General features: G+C 41.1%; 1 protein-coding gene across 2 annotated transcripts in view; it reads left to right on the forward strand.

The window, feature by feature from the left end:
* Window positions 1-953: 953 nt before the first annotated feature.
* LOC129362288 (sodium channel protein type 4 subunit alpha B-like) overlaps window positions 954-15,193 on the forward strand; it is a 38,464-nt gene continuing 24,224 nt past the window's right edge. Inside the window, exons 1-8 of one of the 2 annotated variants that reach the window (XM_055033739.1) lie at window positions 954-1,411; window positions 9,299-9,604; window positions 11,144-11,262; window positions 11,810-11,899; window positions 12,808-12,936; window positions 13,077-13,168; window positions 13,815-14,057; window positions 15,050-15,113. In XM_055033739.1, coding sequence (XP_054889714.1) covers window positions 9,338-9,604; window positions 11,144-11,262; window positions 11,810-11,899; window positions 12,808-12,936; window positions 13,077-13,168; window positions 13,815-14,057; window positions 15,050-15,113 — 1,004 coding nt within the window. In that variant the 5' untranslated portion in view covers window positions 954-1,411; window positions 9,299-9,337. Of the gene's footprint in view, window positions 1,412-9,298; window positions 9,605-11,143; window positions 11,263-11,664; window positions 11,900-12,807; window positions 12,937-13,076; window positions 13,169-13,814; window positions 14,058-15,049; window positions 15,114-15,193 lie in introns of those variants that run through there. The other variant, XM_055033738.1, reaches the window with a different exon arrangement.

Below are 15,193 nucleotides of genomic sequence, written 5' to 3' on the forward strand. Positions count from 1 at the left end.
ACAATCAGTTTTTGTCCAGATTTGTGAATCCAGTGGATTCAACAACATTCACAAATTGAAAACTTTTACAAAATAGTTTTGTAAATGAGGGGGCAGTTTTCAGAATGATTTGTTTAGACCGATAAGAAAACAAAATCCATATAAAATTCCACAAACAGCCGGAGGTTTGTGGTTGTATAACGTGTAAAAGCTCAATGGCGCTTTTACAACACTCAGCGTCTGCCAGATGTTATCCAGGAGTGCGCCCGTCCCGTTACTGGCCACCAGGGGGAGTCCTATATCCTTTCAGCTTTACATGGACCAAAGTGTGTGAAACGGGGTAATCCAAAGCTTGAACACTTCACATCCTTTGAAACACACACACACACACACACACACACACACACACACACACACACACACACACACACACACACACACACACACACACACACACACACACACACACACACACACACGCAGTCTTGCTCTCCCCCAACGAAATTCGGTGTAAAATTCAGAGTGAGGGAATCTAACTCCCAATGAAGTTTGAGAAGGCGGTCAAGATGATGCGTGCGCCCCAGTATGTTGTTTCCAGGTCATAACAAACAGTTTCAATCAAAAGACAAATGTAATGCACGGGCTCGAGGGAAAAAAAGAGAAAAAAAATGAACATATGACGCATATTTTGTGACATGAGCCCACTAGTTTATATGAAAAACATCATACAGTGATTGGATTGGATTAGATGAGATTACATGAAAGCGGCCTATTGTGATTGTAGCAGGCTGATGTGCAACAATAACACCAACTCTTCAGCTCTGGCTGGTAAACTTCTGACTTCTCAGCATCCCGGCGAATCAACATTCCGTTCCCCCCCACCCCCCAACTTGTTGATGGGCTAATAAATCCCGCCAGCTCTCTTAGCCTACATCCCCGTTCCGTGTTTTAGTGCGGCACGATGCGCCCACAGGAGCAGTAATCCTCTTCTGTGCAGCTGCTTCCTCCCTCATGTTCTCTCTTCTGCTCAAGGGCAAATCGAGGTGCGCTTCTGGCTGCCGCCGCTGCGCACTGCTGCTGAAGACGGCGCAGCGTCCTCTGCGCTCTCCGCGGGCTCCCGGGACCTCTCGCCGTTTGCGATGAATGCAGAAGCCGCGCCGCGTGACAGGGGCCTGACCCGGCCCGGTTGCTCCTCGCACCTCTGGCAGCAAAGCGACATGTCGACGTTTGCTGGGACGAGCGTTTGTTGAACTTTGGATTCCGGGGGTCAACCGTCTCCGCTCGGGTCACTGGCAGTTTTCGGGTTGGAGAGGAGATTGCGCGCGTCGACGTGAAGACATGGATGTTACGCGGAGGGCTTTGGTCGCTCTTCCCGCTGAGACCCTCAGAATTTCACTGTGAAACGATGCTTTAAATCTCTGGAGTTTCGTATGTAAGTATTAGTCCATATCAAGATTAATATGTAGGCCTGGGAAAACGTCCTCTTAATGCCTAACACCTTTTGTTGTTGTTGTTACTGCTTTGCTTTATTCTTATTTACATTTATTTTCACTCATATTGAATCATAAAAACAAGTTGAAGCTACAGTTAAATGCATAAGGTCTGGTAACGCTCAAGGAATATTTAGTTAGTGTTTTGAAGTTGCTCTATGATGAGTGACCCGGCAGTATGAAGCTTGTCTCAAACAAAAGCTCCTTGCATCCATCTTGTTTACTCTTTGACTGTCAGGAAAAATGTTTGTTGTTTTGTTTTTTTCTCTTGACGAAAACAACTGCTTCTTTATCATTTTTAAAATTTAACAAGCGTCTTGATTCGTCAGCTCGTTCCTTCTGAAACTTGTGTACTTAAGCTGTCTGCAATTACATTAAAAGGGTTTCTGCCAGAGAAGTAGGTCATCGGTCCGGGGCAGCCCGGCTGAAAGAGTGAGGTCGAATCGCTCCTGGCAGTGAAAACTCACCGCAGGCTTACTTTGACGTTTTCTGAATTCACGAAGGAGGCTTCTGGATGGAGGCTGCTTGACCAGCACGAAAGAATCTTTGATATCAATAATGATAAACATTCACCAGACCTGAGAAATGCTCATGGAAACAAATTTTATTGCCATTTTTTTCCAGTTGTGTCACTGCAGTGCTTTGCCAAGGAGCTTCTTATGTTTTGTGTTCAACCATTGTCTCGTGAATCCATCACAAAGTGTCGCATCGTCGGGAAGTGGACAGAATAATGATTTTAGTGCGGCATAAATGTCTGGAAAGTGCCACTAATTGAGACGCCTAAATGAAGCCTGGAGCAATTACAACCTTCTGAAGTTGAAAGAATCTGTATCAAAAAGATCAACACTGCGGAGAGGTCAGAGGTGAAGTTATGGAAAGATGTTTTTTAAAGGGACAGTATTATGTTAAATCAACTTTTTGAGCTTTACCTTGTGTTATAATGTTATCCCCTCATCAAAACCGGAGTGCTGCTTTGATTACTCCATGCCTGTTTGAGAACTCTTTTAATCTCCCCCCGGCAAACATTCAGCTTTGCAGAACCCTTGAGTGGACCTTGCAACCGCCTTTGAGGATGAAGCTCCTCCTTCACAGCTTCCGCCTCACAGACGAGCCCTTGTCCACTCAGCTCCTTCAGACTAGCCAGCAGCAATTAGCAAACACATGGTGGAATTGAGGATTTCCAGAGCTCATTATATCAGCTACTTCTCAGTGCAACGCTGGTGAAAAAAAAAAAAATGTTGTGAAAGTTTTAAAAGAGGAGCGATGTTGTGATGACTTCCTGAAGGTGGAGTTTCAGCAGGAGTTTCTTAAACTGACAGAGGCCCAATTGCAATGCGTTAAATTACGAAGCCAAATGTCTTTTAAGTCATGTTTGGTAGATTCAACATTTCGTATAACAACTGAAAGTAACATAGTCACTGCAAAATAGCACAATGTAAAAACACACAACACAACTCATTTAAAGCAGAGTTTGAGTCTGAGGCAGTACTTCAAAGTTTGAACAACTTACTGAGCACATAATAGCAGACCTAGAAAAAGAGTAAAAGGCAGATGTGCAGACCTAATAAGACATGGCAAAGGAGCGCATTAATCAGAGAAGCAGGGCTAAATCTGCTGCAGAGATTTATCCATACCAGGGAGAAACTGCTGACATGACAAGAGTCCTGGATTGACAACCCGAAAGAGCGACAGAAAGAAAGTCATTGTTGAGAGAGCGCTGCAAGATAAAGTTCAAACCTCAGGCTGTCAGCTACGTGGTACAAAGCAAAGACGAGATCAAAACTAAAATGTAAGCTCATCAAATTTGACCAACCCTGCTCATCACCCTGAGCAAACTGTCCCTTGTTCAGTAGGGATAGAAACGCTTTTCAAAGGTAAAAACAGGACAACCCTGGAAGAAAACATGCTACAGGTGGATGAAGTCTTCATACCGGAACATTCAAACACAACAACCTCTAGCCAGAGCTACAACAGAGTGGTTTACGTCAATGCATACGCACACGTTGGAAAGGCCCAGTCAAAGGCCAGACCTGAATGCGATAGAGAATCTGGGATGAAACTTTAAAGTTGTTGCTTACAGACAGGCTTCTGAAAACAGTTGTTTCAGCGTCAATGTGGCAAATTGGAAAAGTTCAAGGGGTAAAAATCTCTTCCACTGCCTAAAATAATAATTTCTCATTGGTGATGAGTAATTGAAGCGCTTCGATGTGAGATGTGTGCCAAGGACAAAACACCAGTTTTTCTGTATAAAACATATGAGAAGTTAGGATTAGTTTTTTTTTTCTTTGACAAATCTCCTAGTGTATTCCTTCACTCTGATCTGGCATCATTGTTATCCTTTAATGCACGCTCTTGTGGAGCGAGTTCAAATGTTTGTGTTACACAATCGATCATGAAGGACCCGCAACCTGAAATCACCCACAGGGAACCTGACATGCTCCAAGTCTTTAGCCACTGGTGCTTGAGCTGGCAAAGTCTCGTTAACGCCGAAGGATTTCTCCAGTCGGTTTTAAGTCTGAAAAAATAGGACGGAGCGACAACTTAACAAAAAAACTGAGTTAATTTGCTTCATGTAATCAAATTACGTTTGTCAAACATACAACACGTACGTTTGCTTAACATGATAAGCTTAATGTATTTGCCTGGATAAACTTAGTTTGATTAAAAGTTGGATGACTTGGTTTACATTTTCAGTGTGTGTGATTTGAAAAGGAGGAGGATTATATTTCTACATGAATGCGAGGTTGGTTTTGACGACTGTTTCCCTCATCCTTCGTATTTACTCGGGTCTTCTTTATCTTAAGATAAATCAGATCATTTTGAACATTTGTTAGTTGAACTACTAACAAACAAAGAGAAGAAATCGGAAAAAGAGCCAATACTTTTCCAAAGCATCCAAACCTATTTTTTGTCTCTCAATACTTAATAAATAATATTTCCCTTCAGTCCAAGTAGCATTATTACAGATGTATCTACATAAATTGCATTTTGTGGTTCTGCAACCCACAAACAAGTGTTTATTATTATTATTATTATTATTATTATTATTATTATTATTATTATTAGGACAGACCAACACAAAGTTACACATTGTTGTGAAGTTAAATAAAAATTATATTTATTTGTGCAGATTTAAACCGGATAAATCAGGGTGAAGGTACAAAATGTTGTTTGGAGCTTTGAACCTTTCACAGATTTCACTTTTATCTCATAAAAGTAAAACTAGTGCAGTCTATACGTAAAACCTGAGTCACAGTGGAATAGTCAAAGTCTACAACCGAATCCATTTAGGAATCTTTAGCCTGTTTTGCTGAGATAAACAGGCAAACATTTTTGTCTCTATATGTACTTGCAAAGCTGCCAGACTTTTATCTTAAAAGATATGCAGCAGTTTCATTTAAAATCCCCCCTCCCCCCTCCAAAAAAAAAACACCTTGAAAAGTGACTCTAAGATGGAAAAAAAAAAAAGAACCAAATTAAAATCCATATTTCTTCTCACAAACGCCGTTCAGATTATGATCATTACATAGTGGCTACATAAGGAAATAGTAAGTTTTAGATTGTCCAGAAGGTCTTTGTTTCCATATTCAAAAAATATTTCTGAAAACTGAAACGTACTTTTTTCAAAATACAAAAACAACAAACATAAACGTGCATCAGGACTCTGACGCACGTTTATGTTATCTTGTGTCATCATCTTGTGTTATTTTGTCTTCAAATAGCCATAATCAGATTGATGATGCAGTAAAATAAACATTTGCTGCTTGGTTGAACGAAGCCAAGAAAGAACAAACTAGATAAAAGTGAAAAGAGAAACATTTGTCTGATGGAAGGAGTGATGGCGCAACATCAGGATTTTGAAAATGAGAGAAGCAGCGTTTTGGGTTTCTGAAAGATGTTTTTATTTGGACAAAGAATAGCAAATATGACTTTTTGAGCATTCAGACTAAGTACGTAATGATATATTCAGTGCAAGCTAGACAAATTTGAATATTTTGAAAATGTTCAATATTTTATATTGATGAATCACACACAGAAAGATCATAAGCCTGGGCCTTTTCTTCACATTTTGATGATTATGGCTTACCAATGGCCTCCTTTGGGGACGCCACTGCACAACGATGCCCTAACATCAATTTTAAAATGTTGATTCTCAGCTTTAACAGTCAAATAAAGCTGACTGCTGTTAAATTCCCGCCTTCAATAGTTACCGAATGCCCGGAAGAGTAAGTTAAAAGCAATCCGGTGTCGATGTAGACACCTCCAGACATTCACAAAGGTAACCGTTTACGCCGGAGACTGGAGGAAAATGAAACATCCAGATCTTTATATAACCACAAAATAATATTAATGTTAACGGCAGCAGCAGAGATCTTGTTTGTTTATCGAAGTACCTGAGCGGTGCGCCACTGCACAGCTGCGCGTCCGACCTGAGAGCAGCTCTGTGATTGGCCCAGCCGGCTGGAGGCAGAGGAAGGGGGCAGATGTCTTCTGCCAGAGACAGAAGACATCAACTCTCAGAGGGATTTCTAGCAGAAGAGTTCCTCTGCCTTGCCTCATCTTCAGCCTTCATGAGGCACAGGACTGTGATTTTATCGGATATAAGGAAAAAAAAAAGATCAAACAACAGCAACACATCATAATGATTAAAAAAACATCACACATGCAAACAGGTCAAGTTAAGTTCAAAACTGCACAAGAAATGGGGTGAGATGAACCTGAAGCTGACAGATTCATCTTCTACTCTTTGAGCTCACAGATGTTCATTTGTGGGAAAAAAGCAGTAAGAGTGCGTAAAGCCAAAGCACTCTGAGCAGCCTCGGAGCTACTGAGACCAACCAAACAGCCCAAATATAGTTTCAAATGCTATATTTGAAACTTTTGCACAAATTAAAATGAAATGAAACTGGAAAATAAATACCATTGCTGCAGCAGTTTTTAAAACAACATGACATTTATTTTTCCTGCCTCGGGTAAGCTTGTTGAAGTAATTGAACTACATACATAAATATAAATGAGCTTAATCATTTCTAGTCTTTTTTAAAAATTATTATTATTATTTTATATTTACTCATTTCCATGAAAGTAAATTTCACAAAAATCACAGTCGCGATATCATGATGTTAATTTCAATATTTGAGGAGCAAAGATAAGCAGACGTGTGTTTTGTGATGAATGAAACAATTGCTACAACTCTTGATTTCCCAGAAAAAGATGTCAAAGAGCGGAATGAAAAATAGAATAATGCAAAAGGTAAAAAAAAAAAAAAAAAGAAATAATAATAAATACATAAAAATACTTAAACTAAAAAGATAGCATTAAATAATGGTAGAGCGTATCTTCTATAAAATAGAAGGTTATCAAGGTGGTTTTGTCAAATTTGGTCACTAAAAATAAAATTGGATCGTCCAAATTTCAGGTAATTTACCCAACCTGATACCATAAACAAAATTGTTCAGTCTTGTGATTCTGAGTGAAATAAAAGGATTGAGTTGCACTCATAACTTCCTCGAACAGTTGCTCCTATCGTGTGCTCTGATCCACTTTGAATCTAATTATATTAATTATTCGAAGCGATGATGACCATATCACATCTGGCTGTTATGGGAATTAAATTTCACTCAACTAAAACACTGCTGAGTTTAATACTGTACACGTCCTCCTGCAAGTCAGCTGTGCGCTCTGGCAGGACTGCTCTCTGTGCATTTCAAAGTAGATTAATTATACACTTTAACTGTACGTTGCATAGATTGGATTCTAATAATGCGTCGCTTTACTTTTACGAAGCAAAAAACAAAACCCCCCCCTTCGGTCGTGACATGACGCCATACCACCACGACAGAGAAAACATTAGGTCGACGGTGTTTTATCGACTTGGTGACATCGAGAATGTGCGTCGCGACAGCAATGCCACTGCACGAGATGAGCCGGTCTGGTATCAACCTGGGCCAACTAAGCAGATCAGCGGAAGGCAGATAGCCGGCGTCTGGCTGAACGTGTGAAGGGATCAATGTGTTTCAGGAGAGAGCAGGAGATGGAAGACCTGGAGCTTAGGCCGCATGAAAAGGATACAATGGGTTTTTCTGTGTCAAACCGGGGAACACGGAAATGTAATCCTCTCTTTGGAAAGCTTTCCCAGTTATTAAAATATCACACTGTCCGTGGCTCAGATTCTGGAGCAAATTTGTAGTAGTGGAGAGCACTTTCATATTGTTTTTTTTTTTGTTTTTGTTTGTTTGTTTGTTTTTTTTTGTTTGTTTTTTTTTAGATTACATTGTGGCTTTTCCTCATAACCGTAAAACATCCAAGCTGTCTTAGAGCCAGAAACCTGGCTTCTCAGGACAACTGAACACATGTTCCACTTTCAGGAACAAGACGTGCAGATTTTAAGCTGTTGGGGCTGCACCGGTACCGTATTTTCTGGAGTATAAGTGGCTCCCGGGCATCACTCAAAAAATATGTCATTCATAAGTGGAAGTGGAGCAAAAGGTCACATTTATTTAGGAAATGTTGAACGAGAGAGAGACCGCGTTGGCGATTCGTTCCAGTTGCAGGTTGACCTGCTTTTTCAACTTTCACATTTCCCGTTGAGTATTTCGCCAGCAAAGAGAAGCGGAGACGCATGCGGTTTAAATCCGGGGTGATGGAGAGGCAGTTGCGTTGCATGAAGCCATAACATGAAAAAGGCAAACACATAAGGACATTTTTATTCATTTTTTTTCAGCAACTACAACTGTGTGGAGACGCAACTCTTGCCTCTTCCAGCATCCCATTCTATAGGGGCAGAATTATGTGTTTTTCGGGTAGTTAATGCTGCAATCAAATAACTATGTTAGAAAAATACTATGTTCCATTATTAGCCCTTAGCAACGTTTGCGCAGATGCGCAGTCCCACCGGGTGTTTGCTAATTGCTGCTGGCTAGTCTGAAGGAGCAGAATAGAGCAGGGGGGACTGTTCTGTGAGGCGGAAGCTTGGAAACTGCATCTCCTAGGACGAGCTGCACCTCGAAGGCGGCCCTCGGTCCACCCAGACGCTAAATGGTTGGCTATGGGAGAGTCAAGGATTTCTCGGACACACATGAAAGAATCAAGGCGACACTCCAGGTCTGTTTTTGATGAGGGAATAACTTTATGACGTCATATGAAGCTGAGACACAGTTGAGTTAGAACCCAACAGTGGAGTCGTCTCTCCATGTCTGGTCATTAGCCCACCATGAGGGAGATGGTGATGTTTGATCCTTGGTTCATATCTGTCAGTATGAATTAACATTTAACACAAGAAGTGAGTCATGAAGAGGAAAAACAAACATATGTAAGTTGCACCTGACTATGAGTCACAGGACCAGCAAAACTATGAAAACCTGTGTGACCTACAGCTGAGAAAATACAATCCCAGAACCAAACTAGTTCTGTTGACCTGTAAGGCATCTTGCAGCTCAACCTTTAGTGTAGCAAAAGAATCAAAGCAGGTTGACATCTTTCTAATTTATCCAACTACTGACTGAACCTCCCATTGTCTACAGTGAGGTGTAGACAAGAGAGGTGGGGTGCAGCCTGAGCAGGTCACCAGAGACACACAGGGCATACAACCATGCACACACACACTTCAGAGAGAAAATTTAACCTGACAAACCTCATGTTTTTGGACTGTCAGAGGATATACGCACAGGGAAAACATGCAAAGCCAGGCAGAGAGACTCAAATGGGATTCAAACCCACAACCTTCTTCTGTAAATGGTGCTACCAACCGGGCTACCGCACAACACGCATCCTCTCCCCGCAAAGCACACCTTGGAAAATCTCTCCGACCTTTTCTCTGTCTCCCTCAGAATAAGTCAACTCTAGTACAGGACGATCAGGATGAAAAGATGGCAGCCATGCTGTTACCAACGGGTCCTGACGGCTTGCGGCGGTTCACTCGCGAATCCCTGGCTGCCCTGGAGCGGCGGGTGGCGGAGGAGCAGGCCAAGAGCTCCAAGGATTGCACCGAGGCTCAGAAGAACGCCGAGGCGGCCAAACCCCGCGCCGACCTGGAGGCGGGCAAGCAGCTGCCGCGCATCTACGGCGATGTCCCTCCAGAGCTCGTCGGCGTTCCCCTGGAGGACATTGACCCCTTCTACTACAAGAACCAGAAGGTGAAAAATTTGTGATTGTCCTTCTCAAAGTGAAGGCAACGACGCTTGTCTTTCTTTCTGAGAACATTTTCCCCGTCGGCGAAACAGCTTAGCCTTGACCTCTTTTCAAACAAATCCTCTTTTGATTCATAGTTCTTTAATTTGGAGCTGCTTCTGCAATTCAGACGTCAGTCTCTGTTTTACCAGGAAAATTGCTGCTGCTTGAAATTTGTCATAGGCCACGTTTGGTCTGATGCCCATCAACCAATCACAGGTCACCAAATAGAGATTTCTTAATTTTTAAATTTTTTATTTACGTATTTTACTTATTTTTTTCTTCTTTTTTTTTTGACAATGAAACTCTTTGGCTACAGCAGCGTAAGAGAATTTGGAATTTTCTTATTTATTTGCTCTCAGTGCGATTCATCACAATTCCAGTCGATTCGGTGTTTTCATAACTGCTTCAGACACGGACGACGGAAGACCCACACCCAAACGTGAACGTTCTTCCACTTTTCCAATCACGAGTACCGATTGGGAAAATGTACCTTTGTGTCTCCCCAGTTTTATTCTCTGAGTTAAACAAAGATATCTATGGTTTAGGGCTTTTTTGTTTTGTTTTGTTTTGTTTTTTTCCTATTTTATTACATGTAGTTGTTTCCAAATTCAGAGCAAAAAGCAAATTTTGTCATAAAATATGAATTTATTGTGTGATTTTTCACACATCTCAAACCAAGAAAAAACAAACAAAATAAAAAGAGAAAAACATTTGTCAATTCAAATGAAGCACATCAACAATTCAACAACACACAAAAAACAATATAATCAGCATGAAACTGTTGATATAACCCAGACAAAATGTCCCTCTTTTTACATATTCCACATGAGTTGATAAATAATAATCATTTTGAAATGCATTTGGAGTTACTGTCTTAGTGTCAGGGTTAGGGTTAGGGTTAGTATCCACTACTGGCAAAATCAATAGAAACCTCCCTTTTGGGAGGAAATGTTAGCCATCCTTCAAATAACTTCTTCTCTGCGGCTCGCCGTGACTAAGACAGCCTCTCCACGTCGCTTTAGATCTCTGGTGGATTCTGAAATAGGATTAGCAAGTTTTGATTTGCTGAGCCGGAGGATCAGGCTGCCGCCCATTAATGGAGAGATGAAAACAGGACATGGCAGCCATTCTCAGGGTCTCTTTGTTTTGGCATTTGATGCGCTGCTGGATGGGAGGATTATCCAAAGGCCAGGAAATATTTAAATAAATGCCACATCTGTTGGGGAAACATGCCGTCCGCTTTGGAGTTGCCTCCATTATCTCAACTTGCCCCGATGACTGCCCGTGGTGGAAGTTAGCACAGATGGCAGACAGAGCGATTGAGTCAACACTGTGCTGCTGCTCCCTCTCGGTGAAAGGAAACAGCTAAACAGCTGCTGCCGGATGATGCGTAGCCTCGCTCCACAACATGACACGAGAGATTCACTATGTTGCAATGTTTGAAAATGGGATTCCCCCCCCTTGTCTTAACATTGGTGTTTGTCTTTTGCTTCTCTTTGCAGACTTTTATAGTACTTAACAAGGGGAAAGCCATCTTCAGATTCAGCGCCACGTCTGCACTTTACATACTAAGTCCATTTCACTTCATCAGATCGATTGCCATAAAAATCCTAGTCCATGCATATCCTTTTTGAATGACTCGTTGGTGTCTGTGTGTGTTGACTTTGCTGTTTTTGGTTTGGAATGTGTTTGGGAGCCCCTCCTCTATCTAACAAATAGTTTTTTTTCTTTCAAAATGTATTGTAGACCACAGACATCCCTATGACTTTAGTCATAATGACAGTGGTCCAGTATTTACATCTCTGGAAAACTCTCACATGTTATGTTTTCAACCTCAAATTTCACTGGCTGAATTTTAATTGACTTCCATCTGAAGAACGAACATCAGGGTCCAAATAATTATACAATCTCCTGAAAAAAAATAAGACAATCAGAAAACTGTGCAACGCATTTGTATTCGGAAGCCTAAACCTTTGTCCCGTTGATCAAAAAAAAAAAAAAAAAAACAAATAAAAGGAAAAACATTGCCTGGTAGTTTCAATGATAATTTATAACTCTACAGTGACTGTATGATTCCATGTTCTGGTTCACCTCCAGCTTATTTTAGAAAAACAAATACTATATTATGTATTTCTCTGACACGCCACGTTTTCCTGAACCATTTCCACGTTGTTTAGCTATTTCATAATGTTCACCATCCTGACCAACTGTTTCTTCATGGCCATGTCCGATCCGCCAACATGGACCAAATACCTGGAGTAAGTAAAGCTTCATCTCCCTCCGCTTTACCTGTTTTTGTTTGGTTTGTTCATCCCAAACGTTGCTAATGCAGAGTTGCCGGGGGTCTGTTGATTTGTCAGAGACTTCTGCAGAATTACCAGAGACGTGAGTATACGTAGGTGTGGCGCATGTCGTGTTGACGGTTCTCTGAACACAACGTGGGCATGCCGTGGGATGAGAAGAGCTTTGAATGTGTTTCGAGGACTTTGCTGCTGTGCATGCCGTGAAAGGCTCGGCGGAAACGTTCGATTTTGTTGCCGCTTCAACGATGACATGAAACTCATTTTGAGAGAAAACGTTTGATTTCTTCCCAAGGAATTGGATGAAAGTAGATCATTTGTAAATATTATACAATGCATACAAAAAAAAAAAAAAACAAGAAATGCTAGAAATGTCCTCATTCCCAGATCTTTGGCAAAACCTGAGGCTAAAAGTTTTAATTTCTTATTAATTCATCTTCTTTCAGCAACAATCCTACTGTTTGGGAACAGAGAAAACCAGTGGATTTGAAAGTGAAACGTGCAAAGTGTTGTTTGTAACCAGATGATCATCTATCACCTCTTGAAAAAAGTGAAGTGACACTTGTACTTTTTGGTGATTGCCAATATTGATAGTTTGTTGTCAAACTTTTATCACTTAATAAAGTGAAACACTTTCACTTTATTAATGCACTGCTGAATTCAATGTCCCACGTTGTCACTTCATTTTGGCTTCAAATTCTTTTAGCATGTTTTTCTTATCTTGCTCTCAGTTTGCTTGCTGAGTCATTTCACTGTTGTTACATTTCTCCAGAAAATGTGCCTGTTGGAGTTCATCATAAAGCAGGGGTCAATGTGCGTCCAGTGGCCCATACGTGTGTGTGTTCATCCTTTCTAACGGTCCCCAGGTACACCTTCACTGGCATCTACACTTTCGAGTCAGCGATCAAGATTTTCGCGAGAGGGTTCTGCTTAGTGCCGTTCACCTTCCTGAGAGACCCGTGGAACTGGCTGGACTTCATCGTCATCATCATGGCGTGAGTGGCTGTTTCAAAACAGTCTGCTTGATTTGGCTAAACTCCCCGAGATCAGCCGACTGTTTCGTCCGTTTGCGTTGTAGCAAACCGTCGTGGTCTAAGCTCTCCCTCATCCCTCCTCTCTTTGTACCAAATTCCAGGTATGTCACCGAATTTGTCGACCTTGGGAATGTCTCTGCGTTAAGAACCTTCAGAGTCCTGAGAGCCCTGAAAACCATCTCAGTCATTCCAGGTGAGGCAGCCGTCGCTGTCCGGCTTCTTCGTCTGTAAAGTCACACAGTTAGAAAACAACCAGCAAAATTTGGGTCTAACAAGTTATAGAAATATAAATGAGAGTGTTTCCTTTTTTTAAAAAAAGTCACATTTTCGTCATGTTGTTCATTCATAAAAGTCAGAGTTCCACACGAAATATTTTGTCTGACAGCTAAGTGTTTAGATTTCAAACTAACTTTTCAGTTCAAAAACTAAATATTTACCTCAGTCTCAAATATTTCATTCAGAACTAAATATTTAGTTGGGAAGAGAAATATTTAGTTTAACTCTAAGACTGACCTTAACATTTAGTTAAGTTGTGCATTTAGCTTGTGAACTAAATATTTATTTCACAAGTTAAATATCCAGATTGAAAAAGAAATATTTAGCTCCCAACTAAATATTTAATTTAAAATAACTAAACACTAAATATTTAGCTTTTAAATGAGTAGATGTAAAGGCTTAGTTTGGATCTCTGACACATACAAATGTGTGAAAGTATGACTGAACAAAAGAACACATTTGTTTCACTAAGACAGGCTAAATAAACTACAATGATGTTGCTGTTAAATTTTCAGCGTCTATTTTTTATTTTTTTATTTTTCTGTGTTTCCTCCTCCATCCAGGTCTGAAGACCATTGTGGGCGCTCTGATCCAGTCCGTGAGGAAGCTGGCCGACGTGATGATCCTGACCGTCTTCTGCCTCAGCGTGTTCGCCCTCATCGGCCTGCAGCTCTTCATGGGTCTCCTGCGGCAAAAGTGCGTCCGGAACCTCGATCACTGCATCAACTCCTCGTACACCCCCAACACCACCTTCGTCTGCAACAACCGGAGCTGGAGCTCGCCGGACGACTTTCTCACCCACGAGGGTCAGCCTCAAACGAACCGTAGCTGCGTTTCCATTACAAATGTGCGCAAATCTCTCTGATGACAAAAAAACAAACAAACAAACAAACAAACAAAATTATGGCAACGACTGATGCAAACAGTGACCAGAGATGTAGTCATACGGAACACCACTGAGGTCATAAATGTAGGAACATCTCGCTTTACTTTGATGCGTGCACAACAGGCAAACAACGAGTAAAGTACGTGATGTTTACGCGTTAAAATAAGCCATGATGACATCACATCAAAAACGTGTAAATCAGTTGACTTTGTTAATGTCTCTTCTGGACAACGTCACATCCTGGGAGTCTGAGTCACGTCTCGAGGTGATGATCCTGACTCATCAGAGTGGACAGGGACATACATCACATACTTCATACGCCGTTTGCATGCTGTGCGCGTGTCAAAGTGACACAAAATGTACACACGTTTATGACCGCAGTGGCGTTCCCCAGCAACATGTCAGACAGCGTCTCCTCGGAAGCAGCCACGCATGCGTTGTTTTGGGGAAAACGCAGTCTTTTTATGAACTGTTCTGGTGGATTCAGCATCGTATACTCCAAAAAAAACAACAACCCCAAAACAAAACCAAAAACAAACCATCATCTTCCTACTACCTTTGTGTTTGTTTGTTTTTTGCCAGTAGACTGTTGATAATCCAGCTATTTTCGCCTCAAATACGAGACACAAAAAATGTTTTCACTGCAGTTTTGTGAAATACACCTGTCTCGATATGATATGGCCAAAAAAACCACCTCATTCTAATGCAAGAAAACTTTTTGGCGAAACTTGACTTTTTTTTCAAAATTGACATGGTTCCACTAAACAGATTTCTTTTCTGTTTTTTTTTTTTTTTATTTCAATTCATGCAATTCTATGGTTAATGGAAATGCAGCTATTGCCTGCAGTCTGCAAGCACTTCACACATGCACACTGCTCTGCTCCCACTGAACTGTCACTCCTCCTCCCTTAGATAATTTCTACAAAGTTGAAGGGCAGAAGGATGCTTTAATATGTGGATATGGAAGCGATGCAGGGTAAGTGAATCTGCGCTTATTAATAATCCGTGGGTCGTTACATAATGTTGAAATGTTTACTGCCGTAATGGCTTCTGATC

Source organism: Poeciliopsis prolifica, unplaced genomic scaffold (genome assembly GCF_027474105.1).
Source record: "Poeciliopsis prolifica strain line A6 unplaced genomic scaffold, Auburn_PproV2 SCAFFOLD008, whole genome shotgun sequence".
Classification (NCBI taxonomy): Eukaryota; Metazoa; Chordata; class Actinopteri; order Cyprinodontiformes; family Poeciliidae; genus Poeciliopsis; species Poeciliopsis prolifica.